Consider the following 22,943-nt stretch of genomic DNA (forward strand, 5'->3'; position numbering starts at 1 on the left):
CCACAGTTATGTGCTTTGAGCTCTCTACCTTTTCATTCCTCTGCCATATGCAACATTACAATCTCAAAAATGGAGACTATGTTATCTTGGGACTAAGGCTTGAGGCCCTTAATTTCCAGGCAACTAAAAATTAAAAGAAGGAGGTTCTGAAAAGAAAATCACAGAGTGGGTTTCAAGGACATGCACAAAACTGTATTAATTTTACTTTGACCCTAAGGCCACAATAGCCTGTAAAGTCCTTTGCTGAGGAACTATGAGGCAAATAAGCTTTAGAAGTATGCCAGCTGCTTCCCCCTTTTAGTTCTAAAATTTTTTTCTTATTTTAGTGTGTGTGTGTGTGTGTGTGTGTGTGTGTGTATGTGAGAGTGTGCGTGCATGAGTGCAAGTGCCATGTCACATGATGCTCAGGGTCTCCCCTAGCTCTGAGCTCATTCCTGGTTGTGCTCAAGGAACCATGGAATGTCAATATTGAACTCAGGCGTCTTGCACTCAAAGCATGCATTTGGCCATTTGAGCTAACTCTCTAGTCCGAAAAATTTAATCTTACAGGAATGCACAGGAAATTCTAATGAATCCAGTTCACTTACCACAAATTACTATCACTCAAAACAGTGTGGATTATGGTAAGTAAACATTATAAAAAATACAGAAGCATTTTGCAAAAGATTCTCATTTTTCATATGTCTATATAGTATATATTTTAAAACAATCCAAGAAAACAAATGTAACTAATAGTATAAAAATAGGTACTATGAAAAATCTTATAGATGTTCTTAAAAGACAATAATATCAAGCATCAATGAATGAATGACTAATGAGACTAAAATAAAAGATAACAAAGAATTACTACTTCCCTCAAACATGTAACTTTTATTGCCCCATTAACTCATACTCAGGAATGCTTCCAACTCTATAAAACTAACATAAGATGCTTTCTTTTGCTGTAGGAAACACTGATGAACAACACTGTGTTATGAAATTAAAATATCAATAAACCATTTGCATTAAGGAGAGCTAGATAAAACTGGTTTGATAAACCCTATTTAGGAATCCATAAAAATTGAGTTCCATAATCCAACTGACAAAAAATTTAGTCTATATACAATCTTCAGCAATCCACTTTTCCAAAGAATAAGGTACATGGTTCATTTCCTTAAATAATCAAATTTCCTACTCCTAATCTAATTTATAAAATCAAGTGATAGTTTGAAAATCACTGGCATAGATTAATCAACCTGATCTTAGTGAAGAGTCTCAGACATAGAACACAACAGTCTCAGCACAAATGCTTACTGACTCATTCACTATGTTTTCAATAATTATTAAGGAAACCCTGCAAAAAACATTTCTACTCATAAAGTGTCAATCACTACAACGGACAATAACCCAAATGTTGCATAACCTTATCCAACATAGCTGTATAACAGTCATGTCACCTACACAGCTACATTACCTGGCAAGTATTTTTGTCTTATTTTCCATCATAAAAAATATCTATTCTTAGAAAATCTGTTTTCTAATATAATCAATTATAGAGCAACTCAAAATTGTTTTGACATTCAGCTAAGCTCTGTAGAGCTGTTATCCAAATTGTGTTTTCAAGCCCAGTAAATTGTTTACTACACATGGAAATACAATCACAGTTTTTTTTATGCAAATTTTCATTAGTATTTAATCCACACAAGAGATTCTCTGTCTCTGAAAAACAAAGAAGAAAAAGTATCCTCTGCTTGCTATACAATAGGACTGCAGCTTCCCTTGGGGAGTTAGTGACTTTTTAAGAGAAATGTCATGGCTAAGCTATTTGGTGTTAATTAAATGTTACTCACATAGACAGGATGGAGGTCAACACCATACATCTCCAGGGATCTGGCAGCCCTCAAGTAATTCAGCTCTGCCTCAGAGGGAGTCTGACCCCTATGCCCAGAACACAAACAAAGAGTCTTACTTCATTGAGAGCTATTGCACTTTCAGGATCTGAGACGGTGCTCATTCTCCCACTGTGAAAATAAATAATCCTTTGTGCTAATGCAAATGTAAGTCTTTGTATTTCAAGAAGACCCTATCTTCTTAGTGATAAAACTGTGTACTCTGAGGTATTTACTTATAGTAAGTGACTTTCATTTGCCAAATCTGTTTTTGCTCATTAATAGATACTCCCAATGTCCTAGCATATGTTAATAATTCTCAGTTTCAGAAAATCCCATAGAGGCCATTGAGAAATATAAGCCCTTAAATTAAGAAATATACCATTTACAAAGAGTAAATGTCTCAAAGGAAAATGTCTGCACCAGGACGGTGACAAATGAGAAATAAGCACAGGAAGAAACAAATAACCCCAAATACCTGCCAGGACCTTATCAACCTCTCCTGGCACATGTAGTAAAAATCTGCAAATACCTAGAAATCAAGTTCCCATTTGACCCAGCAATAAGACTCCTGAGAATATATCCCGGAGATGCAAAAAAGTACAGTAGAAATGACATATGCACTTGTATGTTTATTGCAGCACTGTTTTTACAATAGCCAGAATCTGGAAAAAAACTAAGTGTCTGAGAACAGACGACTGGTTGAAGAAACTTAGGTATATCTACACAATGGAATACTATGCAGCTGTTAGAAAAGATGAAATGAAATTTGTACATAAGTGGATCAACATGGAGAGTATCATGCTAAGTGAAATGAGTCAGAGAGACAGACATAAAATGACTGCAACCATTTGTGGAATATAAAGTAACATAATAGGAGACTAACATCTAAGGACAGTTAAAATAAGGATCAGGACTACCCCACGGCTTGACAGCCTATCTCATGCACTGGGGGAAAAGATAGCTGGGATGGAGAGAGGAGCACTAAGTAAATGACGGTTGAAGGGATCCCTTGGGATAGTAGATGCGTGTTGAAAGTAGACTATGGACCAAATATGATGGCTGCTTGTTACCTGTATTGCAAACCATAACACTCAAAAGGACAGAGAGAGTAAGAGGGAATGTGTCTGCCACAGAGGCAGGAGGTGGGAAGGGGTGGGGATGGGGCGAGGGATACTGGGAACATTGGGGTTAGGGAATAGGAACTGGTGGAGGTATGGGTACTTGAACATTGTTTGACTGAAACCCAAACATGTAAGTCTGTAGGTCTGTAAGTGTATCTCACGATGATTCATTTAAATAAAAAAAAAATTTTAAATAAAGGAAATATCACCCAAGAACCCTTTTCAAAAAAATCTGAAAATATATTAGTTAGTACCTTATTCATTATTGAGTTTCAGATGTACAATGATCCAAAAGCAATGTTCACCAGTTGTCTCCTTCCCTCCACCTGTGTCCCTTGTTTCTTGTCCTGCCTCCCATACTACATTTATGGCAGGCACTTTTCCCTTTTTCTCATTGGGAAAACTTTTTGATCACATTAATCTTTTGGGAGTTTTGGAAGGTTAAAATAAATAGTATAAAAATCCTAATGTTTTGAATCGACTCACACAAAAGTTTTAAGTGTTTCTAGCAGCTAAAATTTTAGAAACTTAATTGTAGGTAAAATGGTTACACTGAGTCTCTACTTTGATAGTTTTTAAATTATAGTTTATAGTTTTTGGGTGGACTGGAGTGATAGCACAGCAGGTAGGGCGTTTGCCTTGGACGTGGCTGACCCAGGGTTTAATTCCTCCGCCCCTCTCGGAGAGCCCGGCAAGCTACTGAGAGTATTTTACCCGCACAGCAAAGCCTGGCAAGCTCCTCGTGATGTATTTGATATGCCAAAAAACAGTAACAAGTCTCACAATGGAGACGTTACTGGGCCCACTTGAGCAAATCGATGAACAACGTGAGGACAGTGCTACAGTGCTACAGTTTTTGGGTCACAGCTGGTAGTGCTCAGGGGCTACTCACTTCTAACTATATGGAGGGACCATTTGTTGCTGGGGATCAAATGCTGGCATCCTGCATGCAAAGCATGTGCCTCAGCTCATGTGCTCTCTGGCATCAGCCAGTCTTTTAGGATTTTACTTTATTATTCAGAGGAGAAATTTTGTGAGTTCTTTTGTTTGGTAATTCATGAAGAACTTGATACTTTCAGAATTAATTCTGTGGTTTATAGAATATACCAGCCTTCTGATAACTGACATTTGGTCCTCTTATTTTGGGGTGGGCTGGAGCGATAGCACAGCGGGTGGGGCATTTGCCTTGCACACAGCCGACCCAGGTTGGATTCCGGCAAGCTACCAAGACTATCCCACCCGCATGGCAGAGCCTGGCAAGCTCCCCGTGGCGTATTCGATGTGCCAAAAGCAGTAACAACAAGCCTCACAATGGAGATGTTACTGGTGCCTGCTCAAGCAAATTGATGAACAATGAGAGGACAGTACTACAGTGCAGTGCTACCTAAAGCATAAATCTTTGAAACCTTTAATTTTCTTAATACAATGCATAAAAACCTTCCCAAATCTTCGTCGGTTACTGGTTAACAGAGAACAGCACTCATTCTTATCAAAGTGAGCACTGCCAGCAAATCTCTATGGATGGCTCTGTGTGTGTATGTGTGTGTGCGCATGTGTATGTGGGGGGGGGGGGGAGAGAAAAAGAGAGAGGATGGAGAGAAAAATACATTAACAGTGAACAGAAAAAGTCATGACTTTTTAAAAAAAAATTAAGAAATCTTATTTTGACACATTCTCATATTTCAGCCCCTTCATAAGCATACTCTTGAAATCTACAAGAAATATATCATCATAAATTAGACACAGGAAAACTATCAAATCTTGATCAGCCTTGATTTACTTAGAAATAACGAACATACCTTCAATACCATCAACTAAAGCGTACATAATGCCCTTACCCAAAGCTCCTTAACAATTTCAAAATATAATTGTACTTCAATACTAGTAGAGTTCAGTATTCTCAGACTGTGTCAAACACTGCACATCATAATACTGTAATGGGTTCTTCCTGAGCACTACTTCAGTGAAGTCTTGGAACGAGGGGCTCTTTAAACAGGCTAGAGAGCATTCTGATGCATGTGACACAGGATGGAGAGCCTGCTCTCCCCCATCCCAATTCAGCAAATGACTTCTGTTGCTACTTCTGTTGTGAAAAAGATCCTTTACACAAACATTTTCTGTTGACTAGATTAGTTTTACATTTTTTCTGAACTGTGATAGATCCGCAAGCAAGCAAATTCAAAAGGGATGTTACATAAGAGGCAATGAAGCAACATTAATCCATATAGAGAATTTAACCAAAATAACTAAGTTAAATAATAACTTCAATGCTGTGAGCCATTAGTTGAAAATCCTACTAGGGGACTATGTGTATCGTCACAAGTGTACTTGGTACTAACATAAGACCCTCTGAGGCTCACACCTGTGACGTCAGGATTTTCAGATGGTTGCTATTGAATAAATAGGACTTTGCTTATAACTATAAAGTATTGACATACCTAAGAGAGGAAATTCAGACTACAATAAGCCTTTTGCAATGTGTATATAAACACATATAATTTAAAAAAAACTAATTTCACAGGGTATTGGTGACTGAAAACATAGAAGTCTCAAAATAGAGCATATACAGAATGATTCTACTTGTATAAACACATAAATATAAGTAAAATAAATGTTCTCAGAGGGAAATTATGCATAGAGGTTTGAAAGTTGATTAATAACAACAACAACAACATGGTGGCTTTAGATACTGAGATTACTCTAAGATTAGAGAGATAGGACAGCTTGTGAGGTGTCTGTCTTAAATATGGCTGACCCAATTCCATCCCTGACACCCTAGATGATCCCCCAAGGCCACTAGGTATGAAACTTGAGTGAAAATCCAGGAGTAAGCCTGGAGCACAATTTGGTGTGGCCCAAAAACAGAGAGAGAGAGAGAGAGAGAGAGAGAGAGAAAGAAAAAGAGAGCGAGAGAGAGAGAGAGGAGAGTGAAATAGAGATTGATGACATAGGGACAGAAGTACTCTTTACTTTATATTTTTAAATGAAGTTTCCTACTATAATTTAAGTGTTTTCATATTCTAAATAATAAAATTCTACACATAGAAAACAATTCAAGAATGTTCCAGAGAAGCTTGATTACTTATAACTTGAGAAAGTTTTCTTATAACTGCCAAGAGCATAAAATGTTGGTTGGGACAAGATGCAGCATCAGACATCATTCATTTTTCTCTCTGATTCCGATATACAAACCATCAGAGAGTTACCTAAATTCTTCATCTTGTCATATCATCATTTCTTTTTTTGAGAGTGAACATTTAAGATTTATTCTCTTGGTAACTTTCTAGAGTATGGATGGATCTTGAGGGCAATATGCTAAGACAGGTAAAGAGAGATAAAGACAAATTCTACCTACCACCAATATGTAGAAATCTAAGAGAGCCAAACTAATTGAAACAGAGAATACATAACAGTGATTACAAAGGGGAAATGGAAAGAAAAACATGATGCTGGCTACAGTAAATTTCAGTTATGAAGATTATAAATTAACTATGGGTATATGACATTTAGCATGTTTAATAGAAGGATACTGATTCCTAAACTTTCTAGGGTGATAATGTTCTAAATCTCCAAGAACAATTTGGGCCAATTTTCATTATATTATAAAGTTATTCTTCAGTATCTATTAGTAGAATCTATTATTTTTAATATGCAGCTAAAACGCAAGAAAAAATACATTAGTACCTCTCAGTTTTACAAAATCTATATAAAAATAACTGTAACAATAATCTTCTCACTAATTATTTGCCTGGCTAGAATACGGTCGGAAATATAAGTGAAATTAGACATTATCCTGCTTACCACAGAAAACAGCATCTACGGAACTGACATAAATCTCATAAAGTGACTCAAACAAACAGTAACAAGTAAACACAGTACATTTCCTAGTGCCATGCTGAGCATTGTTTATGAGTATATGCAATATTTTTATCTGCTTTTTCATCTAAAATGCATTATAAAATAAAACTGTTTCAAAAATAAAAAGTAAAATAATATTGTTTCATGGATGAATAGAGGGATGAGCATATACAAATGTTAACAGGACAACCTAGATTTGTTATTCCCATATTATCCTTTCAATTTTTCATATATTAAAACCTTCCTAATGAAAGTAAGTGAATAAATTTATGTTTTGGCTTTTATGGATCTATGTAACTAAAATTGGTATAGAGAAGATGAGTAAATTTATATGAAGTAAGAGAACATAACCCATTAAAAAAAGAGATGTGACCTTACATCAGAGTTTTATGAATCCTCTCAATGGCTTCTTCAAGTTCTTCCTTCTGATCAGGAACAAACCGATACTCAGACACATATCCTGCAGTGTGCTTATACGGGTCGTAATCTCCAAGCTCAGCTGAAAAGGTAAGAAAATGCAATATTTTTGCCATTTTAGGAAAACACTCCTTAAATACAGGATTACAAATGTTATCACTATGCTTAATTTTTTTCTTCAAATGCCTTAACAAGTGTGTGTGTAAGATAATTAAGCAACTAAATAATTCTAGTAAAATTACTCAGATTGTTTTTGGGTATTATTCTCATACTATGCTTCTTCCTAGTGCCATCGTTCCGTCTGTCCCTCTCCTTCTGACTCATTTCACTCAGCATGATACTCAGACCCAAAGAACATACACAAAGGGCAGGAGACCTGGCCACAGTAGCAGGCGTGCTAGCATGGAAGGAAGGAGGTCAGAGAAGGGACTGCGACGGGATTGATGATCACCTCACAAGAGCTGGGCCGAAAGGAAGGAAAGTGATATCCATGATACTCTTGCAGTAACAATACTGCAAAACACACTGTCTACAAGGAAAAAAGAGAAAAGAAAAGTGTCTGCCATAGAGGCAGGTGGTGGGCAGGAGAGACTCTGGGGGCTCTGCCGGAGGGCTGGTGCCTGAACACTGTGACTGAAACTCAGTCATGAGCAACTTCGTGACTTTGTACCTCATGGTGATTCAATAAAATAAAATAACTCAGATAATCATATATGCATGGTAAAAACAAAAATCTTGCCTTAAAAAAGTACAAGTGTTCTGTTTTTGCTTTCTTGAAAAGTTATAATTTTCATAGTTCTTATTTCAACTACTCTTATCAGTTACTATAAAACAAAATGCTATAAACAGAATTTAGAGTACATATACTAAAGAGAATAAAGGTGAAACACATGTTTGATTTTGATAGAACCTATCAGGCAATAGTACCAAGAGGCATAGCCTGAGATTCAAAAGGTATTTGCCCAAAATAATGGCCATGGAAACATATAATACAATGTTGCACCTAACTCCATTATAGTTGACACAAAGAAGCAAGATAATATCAGAAAGTCCACACTATTACTCATAAAAACTTTCTCCTCCCTTTATTAATCCACCATCCGAATTCAACTCAGTTTTTCTACATAATATTTTTCCTAGGATGTTTTTTCAAGACGATTTCTGGCCTGTGAAGGATAGGCTGTGACGTGTCATTTCCCCATACCTTCTTTTGTTCTTAGAAAGAATTCAATCAGGGGGATGGGGGGTGGGGGGAGATGCTGGGACCCGTGGTGATGGATAACGGGCACTGGTGGAGGGATGGGCACTTGATCATTGTATAACTGAAACCCAAGCACAAAATTTGTAAGCCTATAACTGTACCTCATGGTGTTTCACTAATAAAAAAAAAGAATTCAATCAATAACAGGATGTGCAGGCAGCCTCAGGCTCTGTCTGCAACATGGCAATGTGCCGTGGAGCTCTTCCACATGGCACACTGAGTGCCAAGTGCAGGCACCACATGGACTTTCACATAACCACATGGGCTTCTGGAACAGCTGCCTGGAAGCATGTTGATCTCCAATATGTGACAGCTTCAGGATCAATCGATCAATGAACTCACATAGAATGCTCAATAAAAGAGGTTTGCAGGCCCTCTACTTAATTGAGAGTCGGTGCTATTTATGTAGGTAAAACTCCACAGAACCTACAAAGTATGCATTACAAGTTTCTTTTATCTTCAAAAGGGCACTGACATACGAATTTGGTTATATTCAGGATTTTCAGCAAAAAATCATGTGGGTGATGGCCTCTTAGTACCTGTATTGCAAATCATAGCACTCAAAAGGAGAGAGAGTAAGAGGGAATGTGCCTGCCACAGAGGCAGGGGGAAGGGTGGGGGGGTGTGGGAGGGATACTGGGAACATTGGTGGTAGAGAATGGGCACTGGTGGAGGGATGGGTGCTTGATCATTGTATGACTGAAACATAATCATGAAAGTTTGTAAGTCTGTAACAGTATCTCACAGTGATTTTTTAAAAAAAAAACTCATGTGGTGTTTTACACATGAATGAGCTAAAACTGGAAAATACAAATATTCCCCCCTAGACATTTCTGAAGCAAGTAGCTCCCATGGTACCTACATTGCATGGCGTATGCACCCAACTGAGCAGCCGTGTTGGCAGGGCATGGCAGCCGGCCCTGGAGAACATCCTGCTTCACCTGTAAGAAAAACTGGTATCTAAAAGAGAAATGGAAGAGAGAGATTAATCACGGCTGACAGCATCCCGACCTGGAATTTCGGACATCATCACCAAGGGAACAAGCAAATGTCGGCAGTGAAATCCACGCTGCTTGCTCCTCTTTGTCTGGGGCTATTGCATGAACAGGAACTAGTCCAACACGCCTCAGAGGAGACGAAAGGCAGTGGCCAGGCACCTGAGGCTAGTGCCTACCAGCACCCTCACCTGATGGGTGCACACAAGCTCCTTGTGGCACTGCTTGCCATGGCCACTGCCACGGCTGCACACTCGCCCTAGGAGGATGAAACACCAGGACTGGCCTATTCTGCATGTTAGCAACAGTCTAAAGTCACAGTGCTAGGACAACACAGCCACCAGTGTGTCTCCTCAATCACTGCCCACCCCCCCTGCCCCCAGGAAGACTCTCCCAGTTCCCTGCAACTTCACTCATTCTGTGGCATCTGTCATGGTAATGGTCCCACACATATTCACAGTGTCCAAACACTGTCACTGAAACCTGTTCCAACTAGTTTACAAAACTAACATATTTAAGACTTTTAATGAGGCCACTACTATCATTTTTCACCATTTTTCAGGTGAAAAACTAAAAAATAAAACAAGACAATGTAATTTTCCTAAGACCTTCCCCCTAGTTAATGGAAATTAGTCACGAGGAGCAGGAATGATAGGTCAGCCTTGTATGTGGGTACTTGCCACATACGTGGCTGACCCATGTTTGATCCCCAATACCCTATATGGCCTCCCAAGTCTTCCAGGAGTGTTCTGAACATAGAGCCAGGAGTAAGCCATGGCATCGTCAGGTGTGGTTCGATCTCCACACTCTCAAAAAAAGAAAATCAGCCACTAGCTTACCCCACCTTGTCATCTTCTCTCAGAGAAATGACTTTTTTCTTCTCCAAAATGATCGCATGCAACTTCAAATGCTAGAAGCTATTATGATTATTTCTCAGAGAACTAATACTAATTTTGCACTCCAATTCTCATGAGAATCAACAAAGCTCTCCAGATACTGAAGGAAGAGAAATCCAGATACTGTTGATCCCTGGAACCCAAAGAAGTAACAATAAAGATTTCCCTTTGCTTCCCCAACAAAGCTCAATATCCTTAAGACAGGCTGTAACACGACTTACTCCACCAAATCTCCGGCCCTAACCAATGGCCACTCCCCTTCCCGCACTTGTGTTCATTCTCCAGTTCTACTCCACTGTTTCCTATCCCCTGAAAGCTTTAGCTTGAATATCCAGTTAACTTAATCACCCATGTCCCTCTTTCTGGAGAGCAGCAAAGAATACTCACAGAAATTAAATGTCAAAGTGCATGTGAACTACAGATGCTTCCCCAAGATTGCCACAAGGATGGCCGAGATATACTTCCTTTCTCTTCATTGGCCTGCAGCTCCTTTTTCTGAGTTATGCGTGTATGTATGCTTAGGGTCCAAGTCACAGGTATATACTTACCCTCTTCTATTAAAGTCTGACATCTGACTAAATAACCAAATCCTTGCCAAATACAGTTATTGAAAGATTTAGTCTTCTAGCAGTTTTCTTGCAAGGAAGAGGAAAAGGAAAAACAGGGAGAGATGGAAAATAGACAGGTACAAAGTAATAGGAGATACATCTCACTGGTGATTATATTTCCAGTATGAAAGGGCTCAGTAAGAGACAGGGATGGTGCCTGCCTTGCATGTGGCTGACCAGGTTCAATTTCTAGCACCACATATGGTTCCCTGAGCACTGCCAGAACTAATTCTTGACAGAGCCAAAAGTAAGCCCTGAGAATTGCTGGGTGTGCCCAAAAGTCAAAACAAAAAGGGGGTGGGGAGAGGGAGGAGTCAGTACACAGGAGGTGCTCATCGAACAGTTGCTGGCATAGGAGATGACTCTAAGAACAGTCAGATTAAAATGACTCTCTCGTATCTGAGAAATCATAAGGAAATAACATCACTTAAGTCTACCAAAAAGACAGACCTTTTACTCATTTTCTTTTAAGTGAATAATTTTTTTTTTTTTTGGTCACACCTGGCGATGCTCAGGGGTTATTCCTGGCTCTGCACACAGGAATCACTCTTGGCGGTGCTCAGGAGACCATATGGGATGCTGGCAATCAAACCCAGGTTGACTGCATGCAAAACTGAGATACACAATTACAAAGTTGTTCAAGATGGGGGTTAAGTCATACAATGTTCTAACACCTGTCCCTTCAGCAGTGTACATTTCTCACCACAAAAGTCCCCAGTTTCCCACCCACCCTTCCCCCTGCTGACTCTATGACAGGCACTTCTCCTGCTCCTCCTCTGTCTCTGTTTCTTTCTGTCTGTTTCTTTCCCCCCACCCCGGGGCAATAAGGTTTGTAATGCAGATACTCGCAGCTTATCGTGTTCATCCTTTTACCTACTTTACCTACTTTCAGCACACAGTTCTTGTCTAAAGTGATCATTTCCAACTATCTTTGCCACAGTAGTTCCTTCTCTATCCTAGCTGCCTGCCCACGACCACCACGGTGGCAGGCTTCCAACTATGAGCCAGTACTCCTGGCTCTTGTTTCTACTGCATTTGGGCATTAGTCTCATACTGTTGGTTTGTTTGTTTTTAATATCCCACAAATGAGTCCACTGCACTGGAAAAAGTCCATTAAAATCACTGTGCCAGAGAGATCCTTTAGTGGTCAAGCACACACTTGCATATGGCCGAGTCCCATTCGATCCCTGGCACCACATGGCCCCCAAGCACCAGCATCACAGGCCATCGAAGTGAATGCAGGCCCGTCTGGTTGGCCATTGATCCCTGGGAAGGGTCCTGAGTACCACTTGGGAAAACACCCCTTCCCCCGACTCCACCCTCCAACCAGAAGTCCAGCAAAATCAAAGCAGCAAACTCCACCAGGGGCTCCCAGACCTCCTTCCACTCAGTGATGCTGACAAGAAAACCCCAGCCCAGTAAACAATGCTACTTTAGGGCTAGCCTTCATCACGCTGTTTCTCTATATGCTTAAAGTTACTTTCCATACTTTTATCAACGAAGTTGAGAACCCAGTTTATTCTACTTTTAATTAAGAACTTTATTAATTTGGGGGCCAAGGAAATAACTCAAGTGGCAGAGAATGTATGAGGCGTCTATGAAGTTCAGCATCACCAAACCCCCCCCCCAAAAGATTAATTTTTATGAAATAAGCACCCAATTAGTTTTATATGAGAAGCTTACAATACAACAAAATTGTATCTGGCGCTCGCGTGTCTGCAACTGCAGAGGGTCCGCGTCCCGCCGGCTTCCCCAGGCACCATGAGCTGCGTCAACCTGCCCACCTGCTTCCCGGCTCCCCGAGCAAGACCCGGGGCCAAATCCAGGTGATCCTCGGACCCATGTTCTCAGGGAAAAGCACCGAACTGATGAGACGCGTCCGCCGTTTCCAGATCGCCCAGTACAAGTGCTTGGTGATCAAGTACGCCAAGGACAGCACCCACTTCTCCACCCACGACCGGAACACCATGGAGGCACTGCCCGCCTGCCAGCTCCGAGATGTGACCCAGGATGCCATGAGAGTGGCCGTCATAGGCATCGATGAGGGCCAGTTTTTCCCCGACGTCGTGGACTTCAGCGAGACCATGGCCAACGCCGGGAAGACGGTGATCGTGGCCGCCCTGGACGGCACCTTCCAGAGGAAGGCTTTCGGGAACATTCTGAACCTGGTGCCCCTGGCCGAGAGCTTGTGCCCCTGACGGCCGTATGCATGCAGTGCTTCCGCGAGGCGGCCTACACCGAGCGGCTGGGTGCGGAGGAGGAGGTGGAGGTCATCGGGGGAGCAGACAAGTACCACTCTGTGTGCCGGCCTTGCTACTTCAAGAAGACGCCGCCACCGGCCGCCCCGATGACCCCGACAATAAGGAGAACTGCCCGGCACTGGGCTGGACCGAGCCCACGGGAGCAGGAAGCTCTTTGCCCCCCCACCACCACTTCCTGCAATGCAGCCCTGCCCACTGACCCACCCCGTGGCCGCTGCTCCTTCTCTGTTCCCTCCTGTCCCCCAGAGCCTCCTCTGAGCGCCTAGCTGGGGTGGTGGGGGGGGCAGAGCCGCCACCAGGCGACGTGAGCGACGCAGCTTCTTCCCCTTTGTGGCCCTCCCTGCAGTTTCTCTTCTGCTGGGGAAGTCTGCGGCAGCCCCCGCGGGCCCCGAGTCGGTGCTACCCAACCACCCCCCCCCCCCCCAGCAGCGGGGCCTGCTGGCAACAGGGATTTTAAGTGGGGGTGGGGCATGATTTTTCACTGATATGAATGACTTTGATATTAAAGTTAATATTTCTTCTTTTGGCCTGTTGGTCGCAAAAAAAAAAAACTATCTTTAGCTGCTGGGCACTTCACTGAACATGAGCACCTATTTTTAATTAATTGCCTAAACTTATTTAACCCGTTCTATGAGTTTTAGAGCATATTTAATATTTTAGTTAGATCTAGAGCTGCTGTGGATCTTTCCTTTTGTGTAATTCTGATTAAGCTATTACTAGATGCTTGTTTGGTTCTGACTTTTAATTATGGTAAACCTATATGCTGTTTGCCCACAACAGTTCTTTTTCACATTTATTGTACATGCATAACTATGAATAATTTTTCTCATCAATTTCTAAAGTGTTGGAGTTTGGATCCAGCCACCATCTAATTAAGTTCCCACAGGGGCATGATCTAGAGACACATAAACAAACCTCAGACCCAAGAAACTTGCTGCAGAGATGGTTCTGAACTTTGCAATAGGCTGTTTCCACTGGGCTGCTCCAGACAGGGGCAGGTGCCATCCCTCCTGCTGCCTCTAGGAGCCCCGGAGGCTGCCATGTTCTAGAAGTTAGCTACAAACTCCAGGTATGAGTGGCAGTGCCGGCAGACCCCAGGCCTCATGGGACAGGGGAGGAGTGGGCCCTTTTCCTTCCCCCTGCCTTGATGGGACTCTGAGATGACGCCACATCAGACCGCCGTCTACTTAAGTTCCCACACAGCCATGATCCAGAGACACACAAACGAACTTCGGACCGGAGCAACTTGCTGCAGCGGTCTCTTCAGACGCTAATTATTAAAATTTTAGAATTACTAGAGTGCGTGCCCGCTCTTGCAGCCGCACGACATTATACTGTATTCGTAACAAGCAATATTGTCTGGCATTGCCTTTTTGGCAGGTATAAGTGGTGGTGGGCTGGGATCGAAATATCGAAGGTAACTAAAGTAGAGAAAGAGAGTATTGTGCAAATCGTCTGCCACACAAGCAGGGGAGGTGTGAAATGGGTGGGGGGGATACTTGGATTTTGGTGGTGAAAAATGTGCACTGGTGAAGGGATGGGTGTTTGTTGACTGCATGATTGAAGCTCAAACATGAAAGCTTTGTCATTGTACCTCACAGTGCATCAATTTAAAAAATAAATAAAATAAAATCACACACAAAAAAAAGTGTCGGGGTTTGGACTCTAAGTTTTATTGTGACCCTTGGTATACTGTACCCCTATTAGAGAAATAAAATACCGACAAAAGTTCTACTTAGTAAGGAAGCAGTCCAGTACACATTCTGGTTGTTTGTTCACTTTGTTTGGGGGCCACACCCAGCAATACTCAGGGCTCACTCCTAGCTGTGCATGGAAGAGGATGAGGGATGGCTGGGTTCTACCTGTGCAAGACAAGTGCCCTGCCCACTGAACTATTGCTCTAGCTCCCCCAGAACACAAAGACAAGCCATCATAAAACAACTGCTGATGACCTTACGGCAGTCACTGTGCTGCACTATCTGGGGGCTGGACTGCGAGCTGCGGCAGAGAAGCACCATCCCCTCCATTCACCACAAAGCTAAGGACAGCACTGGGGAGGCCTGATGAACTGACCTCACTTAGTTCTGGTCACTGTGAAGAGCTCTGGAAATATCACTCCTGTGCAGCCACTGAGAGTCTGTTTAGCAAGTACTAGAGGTGAAAAGAATGAGCAAAGGAAGGGTCTGTTTCAAGAGGCAGCAGACTTCTTGTTTCAGGAGCCCAAACTGAGAGCTCTGGTGAGATGCAGGGATGAAAGTGTACGTGTGCCTGTGGCCTGTGAATGCACCACTGAGCCCGGAGGCAGCCTGGGGGTGCACTGCAGACATGGTGCCAGGTGACAGGAGGGTGTGAGTTTCAGATGCCCCCGAGGGAAATGCCCATACAAACACACAAGATTGCAGAGAAACCACAGTTACAGTGTAAGAACCAATAAAGCAGAAGACACACCCACAAGTTCTCGAGTGAATACTCAAGAAAATAAGAAACGATACCTCTAAGTTCAAAAATCATTACAGCAGAGGAAGAGTTCAGAGACAGATGCAGGGGCTAGGGCGCTTGCCCAGCATGTGGCTGCAGCAGGAAGCTTTTCCAAGCCCGGCATCGCATTGAGAGTGATCCCAGAACACTCTCAGCGAGGAGGGAAGGAGGGAGGGCGGAGGGGAGAGATAAAGGATGGGAAGGATACCCTAACCCGGTGCTTCACAATCATGTGGGTGATACGTTTCCTTGAATGTGCCCTAGGTACAGCCACCTTCTGTGTGGCCAGCACTGTTACCGGGATAGAGTGAGAGCTGTGATCTTCACATGGAGATGGCGCTGTGATGCCTAAAGAACCAGACATCACAGAAACAGGACGGACCACTGATGACCACAGCTGACAGTCTGTGTTCATCTGCACCCGTAGATAGATAAGCCCTGGAATGACAGTACTCTGTAGAGTGGAAAAGCCACACAGGACTTGTGACTCCCTAAAAATGTAGTTATACATTAATAACATTGTTACTAATTATATGTGCACAATTAATATGCAATTATTTATAGTTGCTCGACAATAAATTAAATTGTGAGTTTTGAGTTAACTGAAAGTCTTACAAATGACATAAACAGTGGATTAAAACATATTTTAAATATGCATTTATACTGTATTTGTACAATGATGTAAACTCAAGTAGAGGAAATGTTACTCCAAAATGAAGGTCTAGGGAAGAAGCCGCAGGGGCTGGTGTGCATGCCTGGCACACGCGTAGACTCCTCCTGGATCCTAGGCAGCACTGGGTGTGGACTCTGTGGCCCCCAAGTACCTCCCCAGCAGGCCGAGCAGCCAAGCACCAGGCCTCCCCACCAGGCTGAGTGCAGCATCCTAAATGGAACTTCATGACCTTGACCTCTAGCCTCATTCTCACAGTGAGACCACTGGGGTGGTGGGGGGGGGGGGGGGGGGCGGGAGGCGTTGGGCACGAGCAAGAACATTGGGCATCAGCGAACAAACCAGTGTTTCCCAAGGGCCAACCGCACTACCAAACACCACCAGTCCTGTTTTGATTCCAAAACAAACTGTCCATTATGTAGAAGACATTTGGAACTAAGATTAATTTCTTTTTAGAAAGAAATCATATATCCTTAAAAGATATTTTTGGGTGTCAACAGAGCAACAGGCTAGTCCTCTCTCTCTGCTTCTCTCAGGAGGGCAGAAATGATCTTGTTAGTGCCAAAGGACACCTCCCCACTCCATACACGGCCACAGAGCATCTCGAGCACTCAAGGGTGGGTGAGTCATGAATTTGGTCTGGATAAAGCTCAGGAATTGCAGACCAAGTGGCAACAGGATGAGGCTTCGGAGTTCACTGAAGAAATATATGCCCCCCCCCCCCGAGAACTCTGGATTCTAAGAGACCAGGAATGGAGATCCTCTGCCCATATCCCCCGTCTCCAGCAACTCAGCAGTCATGCCCACAAGCCACCTCTGCCTGGTGCCAGATAATCTCATCATCAATCACTATCCACATCACATGTCCTCTCCTGGAAGGGAACATAACATGACACTAGCCATAACCATACCATCGAACCCCACGCCAGGCTGTTACACTTGGGGTGCCTTGGAGAGGGGTGGGTGAGACCCCTCCATGCCACAAGGGACCCAGCCCCAGCAGCTGTAAACCTCCAGAACCCAACCACTGCTATGCTGATGTCTGCTCCCCACACACTCGGATCGAGCCTCACCCATGAGTGAACTTATTTCTGGACTGCGTGGCCACATTGGTGGCCATGCGACACTTCATACCACAAGCCCTACCCATACTCCAAGAGTACCGCACCACAATTGATGGGGTTCAAAGTAGGAGTTAACCAATCTTAGAGGGAAATATTTTTTCATGTGTGTGTGTGTGTACACAAGGCTCAACCTTAAACAATATGTTAGTGATCTCTTATAGAAGGGCTTAATGGCCCCTGGGTGAAAAACAAAAATCTTGTCATTCTTTCCTCTAAGGATACTTTTTTAATAGCATTTTCAGCAGTTTTTCATAATAAACAATACAAAATATATTATTTGGGTTCTACTTTGGGGCAGGGATTGGAGTTCAGTATGGAAATATCTGAAATATTGTGGTGGGAAGGTGTAATAGTGGTGGGATTGGTGTTTGAATATTAAATGTAATCAAATATTGTGAACTACTTTAAAAAAATTTTTTTTCTTTTTTTTATTAGTGAAAAACCATGAGGTACAGTTATAGGCTTACAAATTTTGTGCTTGGGTTTCAGTTATACAATGATCAAGTCCCCATCCCTCCACCAGTGCCCGTCATCCATCCCCATGGGTCCCAGCATCCCCCCCACCCTCATCCCCCCCCCCCATCCCATCCTGCCTCTGTGGCAGGGTATTCCCCCTTGTTCTCTCTCTCTTCTTTTGGGTACTGTGTTTTGCAAGAGAGGCTTTGAGTGGCAATCATGTTTGGTCTATCGACTACTTTTAGCATGCTTCTCCCACCCTGGGAGGGCCCTCACAACACCCTTCATTTGGTACTCTCTTCTCTATCTGAGCTTCCTTTTCACCTAGAGCCTGTGGCTGGCCTTCCATTCATGGAGCAAAATTCCTGGTACTAATCTCAGCCATTCCTGTGTGTCACTCTCCCTTTTTGTTGCTTTATGTTCCCCAGATGAATGCAATCTTTCTGTGTCTATCCCGCTCTTTCTGACTCATTTCGCTTAACATGATACTTTCCATGTAGTACCACGTGTATGTAAATTTCATAACTTCATCTTTTCTAACAGCTACATAGTACTCCATTGTGTAAATGTACCAAAGTTTTTTTAACCAGTCATCTGTTCTTGGGCACTCAGGTTTTTTCCAGATTCTGGCTATTGTAAAGAGTGCTGCAATGAACAAACAATTGCAGATGTCACTTCGACTATACCTTTTTGCCTCTCTGGGATATATTCCCAGGAGTGCTATAGCTGGGTCAAATGGCAGATCAAATTCTAATTTTTTGAGAGTCATCCATACTGTTTTCCAAAAGGGTTGGACCAGCCGGCATTCCCACCAGCAGTGAAGGAGGGTCCCTTTCTCGCCACATCCGCGCCAGCACCGGTTGCTTTTGTTCTTGTGGATGTGGGCCAGTCTCTGTGGTGTGAAATGATATCTCATTGTGGTTTTGATCTGCATCTCTCTGATGATTAGTGATGTAGAGCATTTTCTCATGTGCCTTTTTGCCATTCGAATTTCTTCTTTGCGAAAGTTTCTGTTCATTTCCTCACCCCATTTTTTGATGGGGTTGGGTGATTTCTTCTTGTGGAGTTTAACCAGTACCTTGTATATCCTTGATATCAACCCCTTGTCGGATGTGTACTTGGTGAATATCCTTTCCCATTCTGTAGGCTGTCTTTGTATTTTGGTCACTGTTTCTTTTGAGGTGCAGAAGCTTCTTAGTTTAAGATAGTCCCATTTGTCTATCTCTGTTTTCACTTGCTCGGCCAGTGGCGTGACATCTTTGAAGATACCATTAGCTTCAATATCATGGAGAGTTTTGCCGACTTTGTCTTCAATAAACATTATGGATTCTGGTCTGATGTTGAGGTCATAAATCCATTTTGATCTTACTTTTGTGCATGGTGTTAGGCAGAGATCTGAGCCCACTTTTTTGCATGTAGCCATCCAATTTTGCCAGCACAGTTTGTTGAAGAGGCTTTCCCTGCTCCATTTCACTTTTCTTGCCCCCTTATCAAAAATTAGATGATTATATGTTTGGGAGGAAATGTCAGTATATTCAACTCTGTTCCATTGGTCTGCAGCTCTGCTTTTGTTCCAGTACCATGCTGTTTTAATTATTACTGCCTTGTAGTAGAGTTTGAAGTTAGGGAGGTTGATTCCTCCCATTTTCTTTTTCCCAAGAATTGCTTTAGCTATTCGTGGGGGCTTATTGTTCCATATAAATTTCAGGAGTGTTTGCTCCATTTCTTTGAAGAATGTCATGGGTATCCTTATAGGGATTGCATTGAATTTGTACAGTGCTTTGGGAACTACTTTAAAAAATTTTTAAAAATTAAAAAGAAATATACTCTGAAAGTTCTATGAATGGCTTTGGCTAGAATCCTGAGCTCACAGCTCCAAGTCTGTCTTTTCTATCCTAAATTTAAAATCAGTGATTTGGAAATAAAAGATAATAATCATTATTTCCACCTTAGCTTCTGGTACCACCCTCTGGACACTAACATTTTTTTTTCATCACAGTAAAAACTTCTCATGTGCTATCTTATATATTCCTCCTTAAATAAACACTTCAATTCCATCTCACAGATGAAAGGACTAACCTTTTAAACGGCTCTGTATTCTCATGTACATAAAAGGTCTTACAACTGCTGAGGAACACAGCAAGGATGAGACTTTTTTCCAGACTCAAAGTCCTCCTCCACGTGCAAGTTAGGTACTCCAGCGTGCAGAGCACACAGAAGTGTGAGTGACACACTCAGTTATCACGACATACTCAGAGCTATGGAGACATGTCCCACTGTTTTGAATCAGAATTGAAAATCTAGATAGAGAAATGGGACTATCTTAAACTAAGAAGCTTCTGCACCTCAAAAGAAAGAGTGACCAAAATATAAGGACAGTCTTCAGAATGGGAAAGGATATTCGCCAAATACACATCTGACAAGGGGTTGATATCAAGGAAATACAAAGTACTGGTTGAACTCCACAAGAAGAAAACATCCAACCCCATCCAAAAATGGGGTGATGAAATGAACAGAAACTTTCTCAAAGAAGAAATCCGAATGGTAAAAAGGCACATGAGAAAATGCTCTACATTATTAATCATCAGGGAGATGTAAATCAAAACAACAATGAGATATCATCTCACACCACAGAGACTGGCCCACATCCAAAATAACAAAAACAACGAGTGCTGGATGTGGCGAGAAAGGGACCCTCATTCACTGCTGGTGGGAATGCCAACTGGTTCAGCCCTTTTGGAAAACATTATGGATGATTCTTAAAAAATTAGAAATTGAGCTCCCATTTGACCCAGCAATACCACTCCTGGGAATATATCCCAGAGAGGCAAAAAATGTATAGTCGAAGTGACATCTGCACTTGTTTGTTCATTGCAGCACTCTTTACAGTAGCCAGAATCTGGAAAAAACCGAAGTGCCCGAGAACAGATGACTGGTTAAAGAAACTTTGGTACATCTACACAATGGAGTACTATGTAGCTGTTAGAAAAGATGAAGTCATGAAATTTACATACAAGTGTTACCACATGCTAAGCGAAATGAGTCAGAAAGAAAGGAACAGACATAGATTGCATTCATCTGGGGAACATAAATTAACAAAATAGGAGACTAACACCCAAGAATAGCCAAGATAAGTACCAGGAGATTTACTCCATGGCTTGGGGACCAGCCACACATGCTAGGGGTAAAGGCAGCTCAGATAGAGAAGGGAGCACCAAATAAAGGGTGTTGGGAGGATCCTCCCAGGATGGGAGGAGCATACTGAAAGTAGACTATAGACCGAACATGAGTGTCACTCAATGCCTCTTTTGCAAACCACAGGACCCAAAAGGAGAGAGATAACAAAAGGGAATGCCCTGCCACAGAGGCAGGGTGGGACAAGGGGGATGGAGGGTGGGAGGAATACTGGGATCCATGGTGGTGGAAAATGGGCACTAGTGGAGGGATGGGTACTCGATCATTGTATAATTGAAACCCAAGCACAAAAATTTGTAAGTCTACAACTGTACCTCATGGCGTTTCACTAATAAAAATTTCCAAAAAAAAAATTGAAAATCTGTTTAACTAACAGATGCCACAAGGACACAAATTAAAGAGTAGATTTATTCTGCAGCGACTGAGAAAGAAAGCTTCAGCTGCTGTCAGATGCTCCAGGGACTTTTGATTTCCTACCGAATTCTGTTACTTTTAAGGCAGCCAAGTTTCCTATACTCAATATCACATGGTGCACCCCGAGCATCAAGTAAGACGAGTGGCCGCTGATGAACTCTGGGCAACACTGGCCCACACCACTAGCCTACAGGTTGTCAGGAGCAGCCCAGGTCTCTAGGCATTGCTGGGTTTGGTCCCAATATTTTTTTTAAGTTTAACAAAAAGCGTGCATATATTTCAAGAATGTTCTAAAAGGGTGGAGGTTACTATATGACGTCAGAATCCTTCAACTTTGTTTCAGGAAACAGTTATAGCTAATATTGATATGATCACACCTTTTTCATTAATTGGGAACTTTATTTTCTTGTGCATCCCATTCACCTCTGGCTTTGTCTTTTCTTCAATATGAAGTCCTTCTGGAATACTTTACCTATATAATCATATGTGTACATGAGAAGAACTCATTTCACTGTTATCTATGATTTAATAAAAGAAAACCTGCTGAATGGCTTTCTTGGGACATGACTAAATAAATAAACGGATTATAATATTGAAATAAAGCAAATGAGGCAGGAGAATTGGCTCAAAGGGCTGAAGCATGTGCTTTAATGTGAAGCCCTGCATTGGATCCCTGGCATCACATGTTCCTTTGTGCACCACCAGGAGTGATTCCCAAGCACTGTCAGGGAACAGCTCCCCTAGGCCACACCATGTTAGCCCCTCCAGAGAAGAGAGGAAGTCAATGGCCTTACTGGTAAAAAGAAGTATGTACAATATATATAAAATAAAAGTTTCAAAACAAACATTGAAGACTATTTACAAGTATGTAGTATTACTGAATATCAAAAATTATAGACAATCTAAGAGCCAATACAGAATAGGCTCAAAAAAACTTTCTAGAGAAATCAATAGAGGGAAATACTCATCTTGAAAATGCTGGTTTATGAATAATTTTCCTTAATTAGCATATATCAAGGGGATTACTGGCTATTTTTTAGGTAAAAGTGGGCTAATAGAGTCTACTTTTCATACAAATTAAAGTTCCTATTACCAGATATTTTATTTATCATCATACAAGTACATTTAAAGTAAGGCATCATAAACTTCCATTCACAACACTTTTTTTGTCCAAGAAATTTCTACATGACCACGGTATCTAGAGAAATAAAAGTCTAAGGAGAAAAATAGCACAGCGGGTAGGGCATTCGCCTTACAAGTGGCCAACATGGCCGACCCGAGTTCGATTCCTCCGCCCCTCTCGAAAAGCCCGGCAAGC

The 22,943-nt window shown here is 42.1% G+C and overlaps 1 protein-coding gene and 1 pseudogene across 1 annotated transcript in view; one reads left to right on the forward strand and one right to left on the reverse strand.

The window, feature by feature from the left end:
• The window catches only part of EPB41L4A (erythrocyte membrane protein band 4.1 like 4A), a 283,211-nt gene that overhangs the window by 111,840 nt on the left and 148,428 nt on the right, over positions 1–22,943 (reverse strand). Inside the window, exons 5-7 of the mRNA XM_056139099.1 lie at positions 9,391–9,488; positions 7,229–7,349; positions 1,830–1,917 (exon numbers count right to left, since the gene is read on the reverse strand). Of these exons, the coding sequence (XP_055995074.1) occupies positions 1,830–1,917; positions 7,229–7,349; positions 9,391–9,488 (307 nt within the window). The remainder of the gene's footprint in view (positions 1–1,829; positions 1,918–7,228; positions 7,350–9,390; positions 9,489–22,943) is intronic.
• On the forward strand, positions 12,789–13,487 carry LOC130046062 (thymidine kinase, cytosolic-like; annotated as a pseudogene).

Source organism: Sorex fumeus, unplaced genomic scaffold (assembly GCF_029834395.1).
Source record: "Sorex fumeus unplaced genomic scaffold, SorFum_2.1 ptg000131l, whole genome shotgun sequence".
Classification (NCBI taxonomy): domain Eukaryota; kingdom Metazoa; phylum Chordata; class Mammalia; order Eulipotyphla; family Soricidae; genus Sorex; species Sorex fumeus.